This window comes from Mustela putorius, unplaced genomic scaffold (genome assembly GCF_011764305.1).
Source record: "Mustela putorius furo isolate JIRA1106 unplaced genomic scaffold, ASM1176430v1.1 tig00000129_pilon_pilon_pilon, whole genome shotgun sequence".
NCBI classification, from domain to species: Eukaryota; Metazoa; Chordata; class Mammalia; order Carnivora; family Mustelidae; genus Mustela; species Mustela putorius.
The window spans coordinates 9,716,126-9,736,462 of record NW_025421290.1 but is presented as its reverse complement, the minus strand read 5'-3'; the positions used below and the strand labels follow the sequence as shown (position 1 = coordinate 9,736,462).

At 39.7% G+C, this 20,337-nt stretch overlaps 2 protein-coding genes across 4 annotated transcripts in view; one reads left to right on the top strand and one right to left on the bottom strand.

Annotated features, from left to right (window-relative positions):
- Positions 1–5,562: 5,562 nt before the first annotated feature.
- LOC101674743 (mitotic checkpoint serine/threonine-protein kinase BUB1-like) lies at positions 5,563–8,997 on the bottom strand. The gene is given in 1 exon segment (XM_045069744.1): positions 5,563–8,997. A coding segment is annotated over 1 exon segment (3,258 nt). The 5' UTR covers positions 8,946–8,997; the 3' UTR covers positions 5,563–5,687.
- A 7,134-nt stretch (positions 8,998–16,131) lies between these two features.
- DLGAP5 (DLG associated protein 5) overlaps positions 16,132–20,337 on the top strand; it is a 39,043-nt gene continuing 34,837 nt past the window's right edge. For 2 of the 3 annotated variants that reach the window (XM_045069737.1, XM_004738825.3), the window contains exons 1-2: positions 16,132–16,287; positions 17,665–17,903. In XM_045069737.1, coding sequence (XP_044925672.1) covers positions 17,666–17,903 — 238 coding nt within the window. In that variant the 5' untranslated portion in view covers positions 16,132–16,287; position 17,665. Of the gene's footprint in view, positions 16,288–16,479; positions 16,811–17,664; positions 17,904–20,337 lie in introns of those variants that run through there. The other variant, XM_004738826.3, reaches the window with a different exon arrangement.

The window sequence follows — 20,337 nt, the reverse complement described above, 5'->3', positions numbered from 1 at the left end:
GTTCTGGAGGCAACAGGAACAGAGCAGAACAACAGATATCACTGATAAAGGTGGGGGGGGAGAAGAAGAAAAGAAAAGAAAAGTCAGTAATCATTCCAAAGGACAGAGTCTGTATAGCCAGAGGAGAAACATTGTTTACATGGCCTTGGCCTTACATTGGAAACATTTTAGAAGTTCTCCTAGGAATATTCTACTCTGATTACCTGTTTCCTTGGAAACTGCAGTTGAAGAACCTCTTATCTGAAGCTCTTGGTTAGAAATGGATTCTGTTTCCCTGTATTAAAGTAACCCACAGGGCTCAGATCTTCTGAGTAGGAATGAGACATTCCATTGTCACTGATATTTCAAATGGCAATGTTTCTCATAACGATGATAGCATTTCCCAACAGAGAGGTAATGCAAGCCACACAGGTGATTTAAAGTTTTCTAATAGCCACATTAAAAGAAAAAAAAAGTGAAATTCATTTTAGTAATGGGTTTTAACTCAATATATCCACAATTTGTCTAAAATATTTAAACACAGAATATAAAGAAATATTATATTATATATTTTATTTTTTTGGTAACATGGCTCCCAAATCCAGTACAGTGGATCTCAATTTGGACTTAGATTTTCATGGGAAAGCTTGATCTGTATTTAGAGATCATAAAATCTAGAGTTGCAAAGTATATCCACCTACCCAGGTTGTTACAAATATACCTAAAACCTTCCCAACAACTGAATAAAATTTAAACTACTGGAGATTAAGTAAAATTAAAAAATTTTGTCCTTAGTCACCGTAGGTACATTTCAGGTGCTCAGTAGCCACAGGTGGTTGGTGGCAACCACTTTGGACAGCTCAGGTGTATGTATGCTTTTAGAGAATACATTTTCTCATCACCAAGCCCTTGACAATAACTAACAAAAGCAGATTTTACAGGTTCACCATTATCCTTAGTTCTTTTTTTCTCCTATTTGTAGAGGCCTCTTTTAGGCAACGAATTTGAACAATGGAGTCCTGAATAAAGTAGAAGTCAGCCCCACACCCCCAGCCCCACACCCCCACAGTGTCCCCCCTCTGCCGCCACCTGCCCCCATGACCACTGGGCTGAATCCAAACAGGCCCATTGGGGGGCAGTCCTAGCTGACCAATGGTCTACTTACACCAGACACAGGTACCAAAAAAGAAAAATTCCAAAGGTTCCCATACCCCCCCCCCCACCTCTTGACAGTGTCAACTTTGCTATCCTGCCTGCTGCTTCCTTAAGGTATTTTCAGTAAACTTCCATCTCCTTTTGTTCTGCTTTGGGTGAATTCTTTCTCCTTCTATGCTGCTGGCCTCCACTCCACCGTGTTGGAATGGAGTAGCTCCAGACCTAGGTTTGCCCTACATTTGGTGGCCCCCATCCAATCAGGAGACCCCACACTAATCCCTTCTTTTTTGTATTCACAAATGCTCTGCCACACTAAAGGAACTCAATTTTCTTAGATTCCAGTTTTTCTTTTCTGCTGCAGGGCAGGCTAGGTCACCTTAAATTTAATCTCAGGGCTCCTGATCAGCCCTGTTCCCTCCCCTTTGCAGGGATTCCCTCATCGTTGTTAACTAGGAGCATTATCTCTTACTTCTTCCAAGTGCGTCCCTAAGAGCATAAAGGAATTATGAAGTTTTTCAAAGCTCTTCCTGAAATTAGATGCCATTACAAGTAAGATACACTTTAGGTTCTTTGGGACAGAAATGATTAAAAGTGCCTTGAGTCAGCATTGAAGGGTTTTGCCAGACTGTGGGCAGCCCTCCTATCTACTTCCATCTGTGCAGATAGGGCCTCAGAGATCAGACATTTGTGTAACTCATGATGACTTAATGGGGGAAAAGTATACCCACATTCATGTTCCAGTTCTGTCCTTGGCTAGTTATGAAACATTGGTAAATAATTTTAATCAGCAGGTTTTCTGAGGTATACTCTGATATTTGCTTCAATGTTGCATGAACATCTTTTGTTTTCAGAATACAAGAAACCAAAGAGAAACACTGGTAAGATCATTTTGAGAGGCAGCCTGGTATTCTAGAAAGAGCATAAACATTGAGGTCAGAGGTGTAGATTCAAATCTGTCAAGTAATCAAGGCATGAAGAAGTGCTATCCCTTTAACATGGCTCAGCAGTATGGCTTTCAGGGGGACTTGGAGTCAAAAACCAGATAGGAGCAGTCCTGCTGAGTCTGCAACTCTCTGTTTCTTTAGGTCAGAATTCAATTAATATGTATTAGATTTATCCTGAAGAAGTTTTGTATAAAGTTACATTGTATATAGTATGTGTGCACCAGGCAATAGACTCAAAATGCAAACCTAAGGATTTTTACAGTCACTGTAGGGAACATTCTGACATCATTTCATGTCCCCACTTAAACCATAAGAAAATGTCATCAGAGTCAATACAAATGTTCTTTGCAGGGCACTTGGCTCCGACAGTTTAGTGACCGACTCTTGGTTTATGCTCAAGTCATGATCTCAGGGTCATGAGATGGAGCCTGAAACAGGCTCTGCACTGAGCTTGGAGCCTGCTTAAGATCTTCTCTTCTCTCCTCTCTCTCTCTCTCTCTTTCTTCCCACTGGCCCTCCCCCCACCATGTGCCCCCACTCTCATGTTTGCTCACTCTCTTAAAAACAAAAATGCTCTTTGCATGCTCATTGAAATGATTGCGATGACTTGGCTTACAGCACCCTATTTGCTACTTTACTGAGCAATTTTATTGACCATAAAACTTGAATATTTTATTTTTAAACAATTTTATGATTACCAAACAATTTAGGTTCATTGTAGAAAAATTAGGAAATTGTGTAACCAAAAATAGGAAATGAGAACTACCTCTTATTATACCCTCTAGATCTAAGAATTATTGGAATTCTGACATTTCCTTTTCCCTTTGTCCACTTTCTCTGAGTGACCCAGGGCAGGCAACCTTAAGGCGCATCACTTACCTGTCTGTAGCTCAGTTTCCTAACCCTAGCTACCTCCTAAGGTTCTTGTGAGGACTAAATGGGTAAAACTCTTTCAAAACAGTGACTGCCACTATAATTATAGATATTTTACTTTCCAAAACTGGATTAAAACTATATAGTTTTGGATTCTGCTTTTAAAAAAAAAAACTTTTTGTTATTTTAACAGTACTTTCCCATCTTTTTTTTTTTTTAAGGCGTCATTGATAAAACTATTGCTCACGGTAGCAGCAGAATCCTCTTCTTGGAAAAATGCTTTTGAGATTTTTATGGAGGACAGTTCACCAGTATCTAATTGAGATAGTATTCATTAAAGAAAAATGTTTACTATAAAATATTAAAGAACTTCTAGGGGCCCTTGGGTGGTTCAGTCAGTTGAGCATCTGACTTTTGATCTCAGCTCAGGTCATGATCTCAGGGTCGTGAGTTTGGGCCCCACGTTGGGCTCTGAGCTGAGTGTGAAGACTACCTAAATAAATAATAATAATATAACATAAAAGAACTACTATGATTTAAAAGACTGAAAATAGCACAATGTTCAGAGGTTACTAGTATACATTAAAATAATAACTAAATAATAAAGTAACTAAAACCTCACTAATTTTAGTTTAGTCATTAATAGCAGGCCTTCACTAAGCAGTTCTGGTTAGCTGATTAAGTGATTGCTTAGCTAAAAAAGGTGATTAGTGCCGACTGGGATCTCCCTAGCTCCTCTGGATTTGATACGAGGTATTTATTTATAAGATCACCGTTGGAAGAACGATTTGAGGGCAAGAACTGTATCTTACTCATTTATGATGTCCCCAGTGCTTAAATAGTTCTTACAGCTCAATGACTGTTGAACTAAATTCTACAAAAAGATTTAAAAGTTAGGTAACCATTTATCAACATTTGGTGGCTTCTATAACAGATGTTTTTAAAGGTAAATAAATAAATTCAAATTAATACTACAGTTTGGTTAATTGTAGGTCATTGAGTTCATCCCGGCCGTCTTCCCTATTAAAGGTGGTGTATCTGCCAAACTGAGAAAGTACTTTGAGACAGAAAAATGATGCAAGCCGCTCCGTACTGTTTAGAAACTTTCATCCAGGGAAACTTACAGACAGGAGGGAAATCCAGTAGACAAATGATCCACTCAGCCTCCTCTGCCCTATTCTCTGCCCAGTCCTGACCTTAATCACCAGGGCGTGGTGGTGAGGTCACAGGGTAGTTCTCTAAAGTGGCACCATCTGAGAACCGGTCATGGTCTCAGGGTGATGAGATTGAGCCTCCTGATGGGCTTCCTGCTCAGTGGAGAGACTGCTAGAGATTCTCTCCCTCTCCCTTTGTCCATCCCCATCCCTGTTCTCTCTCAAAATAAATAAATAAATCTCTAAAAAAAAAAAACCATATATCTCCCAAAGATCCTATATCAGAACATAATTAGTAATTTTGGGAAAATAGTGTATACAGACTATGTTATTTCTAAACATCCTTTCCTTTCTTGCTTTCTCTTTCTCTTGCCAATCAAAAAATACTTTAACAACAACAGAAGATTTTATCTATACAGAGCTTTACAGTTTTCAGAACATTTTCACATGTATTATTTCCATTTCACCTTAAACACAACTCTATCAAGTGTGTATGTAAGTAGACATGATCACTCCCATGGTTTGTATATGGGAAGACAGCTTCAGAACCATGAAGGTTCAGGTGTGATTTGGCTAAAGATAAACATTTCCTATACCTCATCACAGGAAATTACAGGGCTTTCTCCCGGGGTATCTACATTTGCTAAAAATTTTGAGAATAACATAAAACTTTAATATTAAAATAAATTCCATATAGAATTCACATTTTATGGAGAAAAATACATCAATATGATTTTTAAGGAAAAACATAAGTTTGACTAACTTTAGAATGAGATGGACCATGCTGGGCTGCTGTCTCAGGCCACTGAAGATACCACCAACACTTCTCTACACTTAGATCTGTGCAAAGGAAAACATTTAAGAAATACAGCTGGAAAAAAAAAAAGAGAGAAATACAGATGAGACTGCAGACATGAAGCAGAGGTGAGTTGTCCCACTGATATCTGCCCAAATTCACAAACCACTGAATCAAGAGCAAGTAAAATGGATATTGTTTGATGCTACAAACATTAGGATAGTTTGTTGCACAGCAGTAGATAACTGATATAATCCCCCTTGTATATTTTCATTCATGATATTATTTGTGTCTCTTTTTTGGATCCATCTTACTAACATTTTATTTATTTTAATTTTTTTTAAAGATTTTATTTATTTATTTGACAGGCAGAGATCACAAGTAGGCAGAGAGCTAGGCAGAGAGAGAGAGGGGGAAGCAGGCTCCCTGCTGAGCAGATAGCCTAATGTGGGGCTGAATCCCAGGACCCTGGGATCATGACCTGAGCCACCCAGGCGCCCCTCTATTATAATTTTTATAAAGAATCAAGTTTTAACTGTGTTGATTTTTTTTTTAACAGTGTTGATTTTCTTAATGTATCTTTGCTTTCTATTTCATTGTTTTCTTATTTTTCTTTAACTATTTCTTTCTATATTCTTTTTTTTAAACTTCATTTTTTAAATTTTTTTATTTTTTGTGGACTTTATTTTTAAGAAACATTTACATAAACAAGAAATATGGAAAACCTCAAGGATCAGAGTGAGCAGGCCAGCATTTACGAAGTGATTTTTAAGGAATGTCCGTATTTTATTTTCGAGAACGCTTATATTCTAAGAGCAGTATGATCAGCCTGTTACGTAGGGTCTTAATCTTGTTTGTATAGTGTTGTTGAAATATTTTCTTCAGTTTTTGTCTTAACAAATCCAAAGACGGAAGATGATGACAATCGGGAATATTCAACATGATGTGAAAGAACTCACTCCACATGTCCAGATGAGGCAGCCTCCTAAAAAGACCTTCCGGCTTCCAGACACCTCCTTCATTTCTCACTTTCATGTAAGTGCCGAAAAGCATGCAGTACACTGTTGCAGCAACTCCGAAGTAGTCAATCTGGTAGTTCCATGGCTTGTTGCTGAGCATCTCGATACACTGAAAACCAGAGGTCTCATACTTTGCTGTAAATGTAGTTCCTTTAGGAAAAAGTTTCATGTCTATACTCTGACCCAGGTCAATCAGCGCCAAGCCAGCAGATACATCATCGTCATCACCATCCTGTTCCAAAAATCTGTTTCCCAGTATGAAATTGTCGGGCTTAATGTCTCCGTGAATTATCTCACAGTCGTGCACTTGCTGAATCATGCAGAGCATTCTGATCGCGAAGGACAGGACCAGAGCTTGTGGCATCACTTTTTCTGGGGTGTTTTTATAGAGGTTAATAGCATTTAGCAACGTGCCATAGCTGTAGAGATCCCCTACTAATACACTGCCGTTCTGGAAGAAGTGGGCGGAATAGAATTTGATGAACATGTGTCGCATGCTTGGCTTCAGTCTCTCCATCAGCTGGGTCCCGATGTAGAACTCCCAGGGGTTGGCGGGCTTTTGGACCTTTAAAACGAATTTCTGTTTATTTTTGATATCATTCACCTCTCCATGGGTAACTTCATAGACCTGGGCAAAGGCCCCTTCTCCAAGAAGGTGATCAACATAGACCAGCAAGGAACCCAGTTGAAACTCAGTCTTGGGCTTGATGGCTGGAAGTTTACACTGCCATTCATAAGTATTTGGATAGGATCTCACTGGCTTAGAAAGCCCAGATAAAAGTTTGAGAATCAATGTATCATCCCATGGATTCTCAACAGTCAAGTTTGAAGCGTTGACATTCTCAAATGAACTAGTCTGCGTCCATTCTGCTTGGTGCCCGGCACCAGCGCCGGGTGGATCTTCTGTGATGGTGAGGTTAGTGTCTGTGAGTTTACAAGCCTCGAGGCTCTGTGCCACCTCACTGGCCAGCACACCACCTGCTGCAGGCTGGCTCCCACGGAGCAAGGATGCTGAAGATATGTCTGCAGGGAATGCTGGTTCTGGGGTTTTCTCTTGAATTGAGCTGAACTTTCTGTCTTTTGAGGGTTCTCCCATGTTTTCTTCACAAGAATCCAGAGTCACATGGACGTACTCTTTTGCAACCACATTTTCTTTATCCTCCAGAGAAGGCCCTGTGTCCACGGGTGGTTTGTGGAAAGGTGTGGATGCAAGCTGTGCGGCAGCCGTGAAGTGTCCTGGGCTCTTCGGACTGGGCGCCAGGGTTCTATTGCAGCAGACACCCCAGACGGTTGAGTCATCCAAAATCTCTTCAGCGTGAGGTACTTCATTGGGTTTTGAAGGAAATCTGCTTACAGAGCGTTCTTCAAATGTCCTGGCTCCTGCAGGTTTATTTTTAGGCTGTGGTAATCCATAATTTTCTTTGTTTCCATCTTCGAACACAGGAAAAGTAGATGTCAAAGAAGAGATGATCTTATTGACTCCCCAAGCCCCAGAAGACCTTGCATTTTTTTGAAACTGGGCCTGAAAAGCATCTTCATTTTGGTCCAGAGATGGCCATTCATCTTTGTCATCAGAAATATCAGGAAGTGTAGGAGCCTGAAACATATTCATGATGAAACCTAATGCTTCCTTTGTGTGCACGGTGGGTGACGGCTGCACCCTGGATGGGGTCGCCTGAACCATTCCCAACGATGTGTTTGGAGTTGTGTGAAAAAAGCCTGTGTTAACAACCTTATGTGTTTCAGATCCTTCTTTTATCTCGGCTTCACTCTGTGGCTTGAATTCACGAGTACTTTTAGTCACACATCTGTCATCTTTTCTGGTCACTGCAAACATGGAGTCTGTGTCTGACTGGGCTGACAAAGGACCAGGAGGAGATACACTCTGACTGATGGCCGGGGACACCAAAGTGGCAGTGATAGCATTTGCCATAGGAGGAACAACAGGAGTTGTCTCTCTGGGTTTCTCTCCCATGTTCTTTGAGGTCTGATGATTGATAGCTGGAAGAGACGGGGCTCTCAGGTCCTCCTGGGAGCTTACACTTGGTCCCATACATGCTGGATTAAACTCAGACCTTTCCTGGAAAACAGGCAAGTTCTCCTGGAATGTCTCCACCACCTGATGCAACTTCTTATGCAGTTCATCCATCTTCTGTTTTAATAGTTGTTCTTCAAAAGCATTTGCTTCTTTTCTTTTCATATAACGTCTATCTTCATTCACCCACTGTTCATGCTTTCTCCGTTGATTGTATTTCTGGGCTCTCAGCTCTTCAAAGGAAAACTCTGATTCTCCGCGAATAAGCTTCTCCTTGCAATACATGACAACCTGCTGAATGTCAGCTCTAGCTGCTGAAGATGCTTGTGCAGAATATTCTGATTTGGAAATCACGATCACCCTTTGTTCCTTTTTTGACTCTTTATCACCAACTGTAGATACTACCCCAGAAACTTCTGAACCCTGATTCTTAGACATGCAAGCTGAGTTATTTCCTGGATTTGATTTTGAAGTCATCATTTGGTTTAAAATCTGAGCATTATGGAGAGGTTCTGAAGTCCTAGCTTGAGTTGGCAAATGCGTTTCAGTGAGGCGTGCCTGGAATAACCTGTAGTGTTGTTGCAGCAGCTCTCTTGGTTCGGCCTGGTTTTGAAGTCCTCTCCGAAGAACAGCGCTGGCATGCTGCAGCTCTCCCTGGCCTTCCAGATGCCCTGCCCAGGCTACGTAGAGAGGAGATTACAAGGTTCCAATCCCGTGGTTGTAAAGAAACTCAAAGAACTGATGAAGATCACTGTTGTACTGAGCAAATTTTAAACAGCAATTTATGAATCTTGGGTCATTGTGGTATTTCTTCTTATCCAAAAACTCTTTCATTAAATGTTCTAATAAAGTTGTCAAGTATTCCTTATTTTCAGGAAAGTTCTCTTCTACCCACTGCATGTAACTTTCCCATTCACCAAGTGGGTCATCGCCCTTGTAGCTCTGCATATGGGCTTCAAACATTTGAAAGACATTTTCCGGGTTATCCATGGCGAGAGGACGCAGGCCAGCAACCGCCCACCCGAGTCGCCGGCGAGGAGCTGCCACCCTAAACTTCATTTTTTAATTAATCTCCGCACCCAATGTGAGCCTCAAACTCATCACCGAGATCAAGAGTTGCATGCTCTTCTGACTGAGCTAGCCAGGTGCCCCATTTCTTTCTATTTTCTTTGGCTTTATTGTTTTATTTCTGATTTCTTGAGAGGAACACATAGCTTATTAATATTGATATTTTTTCTTCTTTTCTAATTTAAACATTTAAGGCTCAAAATTTCCCTCAAAGCATCAATTTTCCTTTCTCCTACAAGTTTTGATTGCATTTTTAAAATTACCGTTTGGTTTTAGGCATTTCAAAATCTCCCTCATAAGTTCTTTTTATTTTTTTATTTTTATTTTTAAGATTTTATTTGTTTATTTGACAGAGATCACAAGTAGGCAGAGAGGCAGGCAGAGAGAGGGGGGAAGCAGGCTTCCCGCTGAGCAGAGAGCCCGATGTCGGGCTCAATCCCAGGACCTTGGGATCATGACCTGAGCTAAAGGCAGAGGCTTTAACCCACTGAGCCATCCAGGCACCCCCCTCATAAGTTCTTTTCAAAGCAAGAGTTCTTTAACAGGAATTTTTTTAAGTTTATTCATTTACTGAAGATTTTTTGTTTGTTTATTTAACAGGAATTTCTTAATTTATCATTATGGTCTTAATATCTAACTTCATTGGAATCTATTCATTGAAGTTTGTTGACATTTCTTCAGCTGCTATGTGATCATTTGTAGCTGTTCCATGTGTGCTTGAGAAAGATGGATTCTCTTATTGGTCCTTGTTCTTCTGGTCAAGTTTGTGAATTGTTTTGATCGGACCCTTCGTATATCCTTGCTAATATTCTGTATGTTTGGCCTATCAGTAATGACAGAGGTGCGATGAATCACAGACAATCAAGTGGACTTACGGGTTTTTTTCTGTAGTTCTATACATTTTTGCTTCATCCATTCTGAGTCTATTTTATCAGATGTATACATGTTTCAAATTACTCTACCTTAATGAATAGAAACTTTCATCATGACACTGTGACTCTCTTCATCCCTAACAATGTATCAGCTTTCTTTTTGGCTAGTATTTGCCTGCCATAATTTATACCATCCTTTTATTTTTCACTTCATGTCTGTGCTTTGGGCATATGTCTTATAAATAACACATACTTGGATTTTTAAAATTCAATATATCTTCTGATTAGAGATTTATTCCACTTACACTTCCTGTACTTGTTGATATATTTATAAAATTTTCTATCATCTTAATCTGTAATTTCAGTTTCTCCCACATTTTCTATTTCTTACTTTTAAAAAAGTATTATATGTAAAAGCCCCTTATCAGATGAGAATTTGAGTACACCCTATTATCCCTTGCTTTCTCTTTACTCTTACCTTCTTTATCTTGATATTATCTAGAAACTTTCTTTCTAGGTCATTGTGAATGTATGTTATCTTTCCTCTGGTCTTAGCAGTTTTTAAACAACAACAAACATTACTAATGTGTTTGTTCATTTTCAAAAATCTTTTTTTTTTAATTTATTTGAGAGAGAGAGCGCACAAGCAGGGGGAAGCAGACTCCCCGCTGAGCAGGGAGCCCGATGTGGGACTTGATCCCAGACCCTGAGATCATGCATGACCTGAGCTGAAGGCAGACACTTAATCGACTGAGCCACTCAGGCACCCCCAAACACCTATTTTTATATTCCTCTCTAAATCTCCTGGAGCTCTCAGCTGCTGCTATATAGGAACAGGCTCTGTTGTCCTAAGAGAATGGTAGTAGAGACGTGAAAGCCAAATTTTTACCATTTCCTATTTTACTCTCCACTGCCTCCTGTCCCAAGCCATATCCATCTTCCCATAAACACCAGTTCAGAACAGCCACATTGCCCCAGAATTTCCTCTTTCCTTGGTATTTGGGTGTTTACTAGGTAACTTGGCATTTTTCCCCCTCTGTAGCTCCTTTGAGGTTGATCTTGGAAGAAGGAGGCAGCAATTTTACTTGGTCAGCATCTTGGTAGGAAACAGAACTACAACTATTTTATTTAATCTTCCCAACATTCCTAAGAGGTAGATAAGGACATGGAGAATTGTGGAACTTTCCCAATGTGTAGATAAGGACATGGAGAATTGGGGAACTTTCCCAATGTTCCTATATGCAATTTTAAAAATATATATATTTATTTACCTGAGAAGGAAAGAGAGTGTGCCTGTAGGGGTGGGGTGGGAGGAGAGGCAGAGGTAGAAGGAGAGAGAATCTTAGGCAGCCTCCACGCTGAGCCTCTGGTGCAGGGCTTAATCTCAAGACCCTGAGATCACAACCTGATATGAAACCAGGAGTCAGAGGCTTAACTGACTGCACCACCAAGGTACCCCTAAAGGTGCAATTTTTGCATCTATTTGACTCCAAAGCCCGTGTGCTTTTTCATCCTCAAATTAACATTGAAACAAGCCGTATTTTCAGCTAGGAAGATAAAAATACCTTGGTTTGAGTCGTGGATCTGCCACTTAAATAGCTGTGGGATCTAACACAAGTCATTAGTCCTCAAAGTCCTTTCCATCAATAAAACATTAATTCTTACTTACACTCTCTGCCTGTGTTTCAGTAATTCCTAGTGAAGCTTTAGTTCATTCCACTATGGTTTCTGCCACCTTTAATCTCAATTGAGATTATTCTCACCAAAGTTGCCAATCTCATCCTTGTTGCTAAATGGATTGAACATGCAATGTTGTGTCCTTCCCATATACCATGCTTTGTTTTATATATATATATATATTTTTTTAAGATTTTATTTATTTATTTGACATAGATCACAAGTAGGCAGAGGCAGGCAGAGAGAGAGGGGGAAGCAGACTCCCTGCTAAGCAGAGAGCCTGGTGTGCGGCTCGATCCCAGCACCCTGGGATCGTGACCTGAGCTGAAGGCAGAGGCTTTAACCCATTGAGCCACCCAAGTGCCCTTGTTTTATATTTCTTAATACACTAAAGTACTACAGTTTTAGTTAACTAAGAAAAATCGCCCGAATGGCCATACTTACAGATTTCATTTATATGTAGTGCTGGACCTTTGAGATTAGTGAAAAAAGATTAGAGATACCACACACAAATTAATTTGAGATGGATCACAGACCTAAATATAAGAGCTCTAACTAAATTTCTAGAAGAAAACAGGAGGATAACTTCATGACCTTGTGGTAGACAAGTATTTCTTAAATAAACAAAGCACTAAGATAAAAAAAAAACATTGATAAATTAGACCCATCAAACTGAAAACATTTTATCTACTAATGATGCTATGAATAAAATGAAAAGGCAACCAACAGAGTTGGTTTTCCAAGTTTTCTGTTCTTAGAATGGGAGATTACAGATAAGCAAAGGGAGAAAACTAGAATGATTTATGTGGTAGTGGATTACAATTGGAGACATCAGCATGACTTCATGATTAATTTAATATAGATACAGGTGGTTATGTATAGAAATATTTATAGATACAAATATGCATACCTTAGAATAGAAACCGGTATATTTCTTCCTTCTGTCACCTGAGAGACTATCCAGTAGCAAGAAGCCCATCTCATATCCAGAACTTGGTTTCTAGTACCATTCTCCAATAAGAGGAACCAAGGCTCATTAGAGCAATGACTGGACCTAGTAGTGGGGCAGTGAAAATCCAAGGTATGCTCAGAGCATCCTGCAGAGTCAGAAAGTAAGGAATTACTAAACTAAACAAAAACAAATTAAAAACAACCAAAAAACAGTTCTTCGATCATGAAGATATATTAAAGTGACAGAAGAACAAACTGAAAAAGCTACCAATGGCCAAAGTTAGAAACATTTGAGCATAAAAATAAAGTAGTGTTAGAGTATAAAATAACATCCATGGGGTACCAGGGTGGCACAGTCAGTTAAGCGTTTGATTCTTAGTTTCAATTCAGGTCATGGTCTCAGGGTCGTGAGATCAAGCCCCATGTAGGGCTCTGTGCTGGGTATGGAGCCAGCTTAAGACTCACTCTCTCTTCCTCTGCCCCTCTCACTATGCTCTCTCTCTCTAAAATAAATAAATAAATCTTTGAAATAAATATCCATGGGTCCTGATATAAGTGATTAAATAAATAAATAATAGAGAAAAGACAAATCTCCCATGCAAACCATTCCAAATAGCTTATGTTTAAAATGTCTGTCCTTCAGAAGATGGGGCATAACCTCCTATTCCTTAAGAGTAGGCTGTCCATAGTTATTTCCTTCCAAAGAGAACAGTCTGGAAAGGAGGAAAATTAGTAATCTTTCAGTAGAGAATTCTGACAAACACCACCTAAAAAAAGTGGTCAAGCTTAACATTAACAGTGATAAGTCATGTTGATATTACATACTCGATGTGATATAATGGGGATGATGCTTCACCTCTATGGTCTTCCTTCCAAAAACCCATAACCCCAGCTTAATCATGCGGGAAACATTAGACAGATTCCAAATGAGGGGCATTCTACAAAATATCTGATTAGTACTCCTCAAAATTGTCAAGTTTACCAAAAACAAGGAAAGTTCTGAGAAACTGTAATGGGAAAATGGATGTGGGACTTACAGGAACTCTATGATTTTTATAATTTTTCTGTTAATCTGAAATCATACTAAAAGTTTATTATTTTGAAAAAGTCAATCAACAGCCTGGAAGAATATATTCAAAATACATATATATATGACAAAGGATTTGCACTCAGAAGAGATAGAACTACTACAAATGAATACTTTAAAGACAACCAAATTTTAAAAGATAACCCCAATTTTAAAAACAGGCCAAAGAACTGAAGAAATATTTCACAAGACATAAAAATAGTTAATAAGTACATGAAAAGATGGTCACCATCATTAGACATTGGGGAACTACAAAATTAAAACTCAATACCATTTCACACCTATGAGAGATATTTCAGGATTTCTTTTCCTTTAGTGCCCACGGCTCTTGGTCATGCTGCTTTGAGGAATGAAGAGGTAGATCAAACAGAGAAGTGGGCTGCAAAGCAAAGTTTATTGAGTGATAGTACACAGCTCCCCAAGAGGGGGGCACCTGGGTGGCTCAGTGGGTTAAGCCTCTGCCTTCCTCTCAGGACATGGTCTCGGGTCATGGGATCAAGCCCACAATGGGCTCTCTCCTCAGCAGGGAGCCTGCTTCCCCCTCTCTCTCTGCTTGACTTTCTGCCTACTTGTGATCTCTCCCTCGGTCCAATATATAAATAAAATATTAAAACAAAAACAAAAAGCTCCCTAAGAGGGAGGAGACCCAAAAGGGTTGCCACTGGAGTTTCTAAGTCTAGAGGTTTTTATGAGAATGTTGGGAGGCTGTTTAAATATGATTAACTCTCCATGCTCCTGTCACCCAATGCTTTTTTAAGGGTAGTTTCCTCTTGGTGGTGAAGGGGGTGGGGAAACGTTGTCCCTGCCTCCCTTTCTTACACTATCCTCCATTAGAGGAGTTAAAATTAGAGTGATGATTCCAAATGTTAGCAAGCATATCCATCAACTGGGGCTCTTATGTATCACAAGTGGGAAGGTAAAATAGTCTGACCATTTTGGAAAACTTCTTGTCAATTTCTTATAAAATTAAGTTTACCTACAACGACCCAGAAATTCCACATCCATATTTCCCCAAGAGAAATAAAACATGCCCACAAAAAGACTTGTACAAGAATGTTTATAGCAACTTCATTAATAATAACCAAAAACTGGAACAATCTAACTGCCCATTGGTAGGTGAATAGGTAAGCAAAGTACATTTGATCCTTAAACTACAGGGGGTTAGAGGTATGAACCCCCTCACAGCAGAAAATCAGAGTATAACTTTTGATTCTCCTAGAACTTTACAAATTGATAGGAGCTTACCAATAACATAAACAGTTCATTAACATATTTTGTATAGGTATTATACACTCTATTCTTACAAGAAAGTAAGCTAGAGAAAATGTTAGAAAATTATAAGGAAAAGATAATACATTTACAGTACTGTATTTATATTTAAAAAAGAAAACAACAAACAAATGGACCCATGTAGTTCAAACCCATATTGTTAAAGGGTCAGTTATACACAATGGAATTCTTTTTGATAATCAAAACAACTAAATGTTGATTCACTCACAATAGGGATGGATCTCGAAAACATGAGAGAAAAAAGGGGGATGTGAAAAAAAACCTACCACCTTTATTTTTATGATAGACATCAGAGGAGTCTATCATCTAAAAGGTGGGCAATTGAAAAGGGGCTTGAAGGAACTCTTGGGTGGTGGTTACACAGCTCTTTATATTTAGTAAAATTCATCAAATATACACTTTAAAAAACCTGTTTTTCACTCTATTTGAATTTTACTTAAATTAAAAAAAAAAAAATGGAGGAGCGGGGGAAGACTGGGGGGTGCCTGGGTGCCTCAGTCCTTAAGCATCCAATTCTTTATCTCAGCACAAGTCTTGGTCTCAGGGTCCGGGGTTCAAGCCCCAAGTTGGGATTCCCTGGGCATGGAGCATACTTAAAAACAAAACAAAAACTGGCACCCTTAAAAAGTTGACACTAGGGACGCCTGGGTGGCTCAGTGGGTTAAAGCCTCTCCCTTCAGCTCAAGTCATGATCCCAGGGTCCTGGGATCGAGCCCCGCATTGGGCTCTCTGCTCAGCAGAGAGCCTGCTTCCTCCTCTCTCTCTCTCTGCCTGCCTCTCTGCCTACTTGTGATCTCTGTCAAATAAATAAATAAAATCTTAAAAAAAAAAAAGTTGACACTACACAGTAAAATAAGAATTTGATGGCTTAAGTCCCTCCTTTGAAACGTTGAGGAAAACAGTCCGATAAACTCTGATTTTTGTGACTAAACAGGGAATTAAAAAGCCCTGGAAACTCTAAGCTCCTCTTCCTCCGGAAGCCAAGATCCTTCCTCGGACACTGGGGATCCTGGGAGTACGTATGACTCCTACGGCAGTTACGTGGGCCCAGGCCCAGAAATCCCATTGCTCCGCCTCTCATCAATTGCAGACCCGCCCATTCATTCCACTCACACCCATCCTTTGAACCGTCCGTTCACCTTTCAATCAATTCAAATATCGCCAGGCGCAAACCAATCGCAAGCCTCTTCGAAGGGAAGAGGCGGGCATTTTCCCGGAAGTATTGGTTAAAACCCCTCCAATCAGAGGCTCGGTGCGGGAAGTTTGAATTTTGCGGAGCTCTGGATTACGGGCCTCTGTTCCTGCTTCTGAGGCGGCAGCGTCCTTCAGACCCAAAGGTTTCTTTACTTTTAGTTCAGTTGAGGTTTGACTCCAGAAGCTGTCTCAGGTAAGTGGGTGCTGGGGAGCGGGCGGGAAGGAGCGGGCCCACTTTGTAGAAGGTCTGGAAGTCTCGGAGGACCGAGACGGTGGGCTAGACGCGCAGCTCAGGGGAGTCTCCTCGAGGACCGTGTTACAAGTCCTTCCTGTAGTTGATGACGCAGCCCTCCAGGAGGGTAAATATTTGTTGCCCTGACCTGTGTGGTAGTAGTCAGCGTTTCGCCACCGGGGCGTAATTAGCCTTCGGGGCGGGACAGTATTTAGTAGGTACCGCTAAGTCCTGTTGGCCCCAAATTTAAGTTCCCGTAGCTCTTCTCAGATCCTGTGAAAACTGAAAACACCCCGGCTGAGAACTTCTAGGCAAGCAAGACTAAGGTATTTCTAGATTTTCAAGCTCGAAGAAACTCCAGGAAGTCAAAGAACAGAGCTTAGATGTATGCGAAAAGCCAGGCTGCCTGACCTGGGATGCCCTCTCCACCATCCTTTAGCCGTGCTAACCGGAGCAGTTAATTTACCTCATCTGTATAATGGCGGTAATACTATCTTTTAGGGTTTAAGTGATTATTAAATATCCCTTTAGTGTTCGTTCTCTTTCTCCCTCTCCTTCCTTTCTCTGCGGTGTATAATGCTATGCTGTATTTTAAAATAACTAATCATAAGTTTTATTTTTTTCTTTCATATGTAGTAAATTCATACTTGGCAGGAGGTGACAAATCAAATACTAAAGGAGGATTCATGAAAAGCACAGTCCTTGGGTCCCTGCTGGCCCAGTTGGTAGAATGTGGGACTCTTCACCTCCCTGTAGGGAGTTCGAGGCCCAGGTTGGATGTAGAGTTTACTTTAAAAAAAAAAAAAAGAAAGAAAGAAAGAAAACAAAACAAAACCACAGTCCTTTGTCACTTCCCCATGGCTCTTGAAGAAGAATCTTAATTGGCATCCAGGTCATATGCATTCTTATTTTTAGACTCTGTTGATTGCTTTAAATCCTGTAACATTTTAATTTGTTGCATTTCTTTTGCAAATTTTTCTTGTATCTGGAGTTTTCTGGCAGACTTTCTTAATTATTCTTGTTGAATAGTATAGTGTGCTTATAATTTTTTTTTAACTTCTTAATGCCTCCTGTTTATATTCTGGACCATAGCTTCCTGGGCTTCCCTTCATCTGTCAAGCAAGTTCCTATTTAGAACTAAATAAGAAATATGTTTTATCTTTTGATAATCTCCTTCCCTCTCTTTAGTGTTACCTACTTATTCCTTGTGTGTGTGTGTGTGTGTATTTTAATGTTTTTATTTTCAAAGACTCTGAGATAGGATGGGAGTTGGATTGAAATCTCAGTTTTTTAAATAATAAAAGTCCATGGAAGTTGGTCTCTTTTTTCCTCTGATAGGATGTCTTCATCACATTTTGCCAGTCGACACAGAAAGGATTTAAGTATCGACATGATTAGAACCAGAATTGCTCATAGGAAATCACTGTCTCAAAAAGAAAACAGGCATAAGGAATATGAACGAAATAGACACTTTGGTTTGAAAGATGTCAACATTCCAACCTTGGAAAGTAGAAGTCTTCTTGAATTAGATGAGACCTGTCAAAAGCTTGTTCCAGAAAAGGCCAGTGTCAAGCCAAGTAAGTAAAGGTCCATTTTAACTTTAAATGCTTTGAAAAGTGAATAAAATTTGGTTTAATACCTGAGATTAAGAAAATCCTGAACAGAAGCATGGAGTTTTGAAACATTATTCTGGGTAACTTGGTATTTTCTACAACTAAATGCTCTTTGTTCAAGGTAAAGGCTGTGCAAGTCCCTGGCTAGGCTAAAGCCATTCACTTATAGAGAATTATAGCACTGTATTATCTATATTGACTAATAGGAATCCTAAAGTTCTTACTTTTGGAGCAGTTAAGATGACTATTGACAAGAGAAATTGATTAGGGGCATTAAAAATAGAACTGAAATAAGGATACATTATCAATGGGAAAGTTTCTCAGAAGAGCAAAGAATTTGCCCTTGCGATTTGTTAAAAGGACTTAGAGTCATTAGAAAGGAAAAAGCCAATTAAAGAAGAAAGGAATGACCTCAGCAAAAGATAAAAATAATAAAAGTAGAGTGTCTTAGATGGCAAGGGATGCTATAGACAAGAAGGAAGAAAACTGGGAAATGACTTTCGAATTTTGCCAACAGGAACACTGGACCCCTATTTAGTTGCTTTATATAGCAGGCATTAGGAGTTGGATCGCAGTGAAATAAAGCGGGGGTAAGTGCTGAGTAAATGACAGAGATAGTTTTTTTTAGAAGTTTTATAGAGAATGAAATGGGATGCTAAGTTGTTTAACTGTTCACTACTTCAATTTTATTATTTCTAGGACCATTATTATATGTAGCACTTACAAGACTCCCTACATATTCAAGCTTAATCAAGTCTGTAAATGAGAGTGTTGGGCTAAAAGATTTCTTCTGGATTTATCATGTTTGTGGTTCTAAAGGAAAGTGAGAGAAAAGAATTGGATAAAAGTGTTAAAGGATTTTTTTTTTTTGAGATGAGGTGATCCATGCATGTTTGAAGGTCAAGGAAATGGGCTGGTAGTTGAAGGGGAGAAAGTAAAGAACAACATCTCTTAGAATTTGGGAGGAAATGAAAATGGGGTCATAGAATGATAGTGGATGGCTTTTCGAGAAGGAACGAGACATTTTTTTGTCTGGGAACCAGAGGTGTTATGACTCTGTTAAGTCATCTCCTTGCCTCTTCTCTTGCTCACTCAAATGCTCTATTCCTTGACCAAAATCTCAAATAAGTCTAACCCTTTCAGTATGCTATTAAAGTATCTGGTTTATTTTCCATTTGCTGAGGACCAGAAGTGGGAGTGAGCCTGGTGCGTTCCAGAGAAAACAAGTAGGCAAGCATGGCTAGAGAAAAATGAATAAGGGGTAGTAGCTCCCACCCCTGTGGAGCCCTCAGGGGACATCATAAGGACTTTGGCTTTTCGTCTGAATGAAATGAGAAGCTATGAAAGGATTAATAGATGTTTATATAAATTTGATTTATGTATTAGAAGCATCACTTTGGCTGCTGTGTTGTGAATAGATTATAGGATAGCAAGCATGGCCTTAGGAAAACCCAAGTAGGAGACTATTACAATAATTTAGTTGATGATGGCTGGTCAAAATGATAGCAATAAAGATAGGTGGTTGCAATCTGGATAGACTTAGGAGGTTGGACCAATAAGATTTCCTAATGGATTGGATGTAGGGTTGATAAAGAAAGAAGAGCAGAATGACTCCAAGGTTTTTGGCAGCATCACTCAGGACACAGTCTTGCCCCAAAAGTTAAACTTGAGTCTAATCAAAACCGTAGATATAATTTCCAGTTTATAGAAAACATGAAGGCTAGAGGAATGAATAAAAAACATGAGAAAGCAGACAAACAAATATACAGTGCAGGACATTCTATGGGACAACTGACTAGCTTTTTTCATTAGGATCATAGCATGAGAAGTAAGGTGCCAATTGTGTTACAAATGAATACAGGTGTGACAAAATATTGACGTTTCTGGAAGGACATGGGTTGGTCCGAGATCTCTCTCTGGCTGCTTGTGTTTGGTCATAAGCAAATCTCTCTGTTTGCTCCAGTGTGGTGTGTAAGTGTTATCTTTTACAGCATCAGAAAGATTGAAATACTGGCAGGGATGTGACCATCGGGAGATCACTGGAGGAAAGAAAGCCTGAGAATTGAGAAGCCCGGGTATTGGAGGGGTCATCAAGATTTGTACTATGATAGTGACAGAGAGAGTGAGAGTGAGCTAGGAGCTAGAGCCTTCAAGGGACAAGAGGAAACTTGGAGGGCCTATAGAAGACAAGCTGGGGTACTGGCTAGTGGGATCTGATGACATGAAATGTAAAGGTGAGATCTTTACACTGGAAATCACGGAAGCAGTGATGAGGACACCTCCCCTCTTTGGGTCCAGTGATAGCACTGGTGTGAGATGAAAAAACAGTCAACCATGTGAGAGGACTGCTGGGGAGACTGTCTTCAGGGAGAGCCAGGTTTCAGTCAGATCAAGAGAT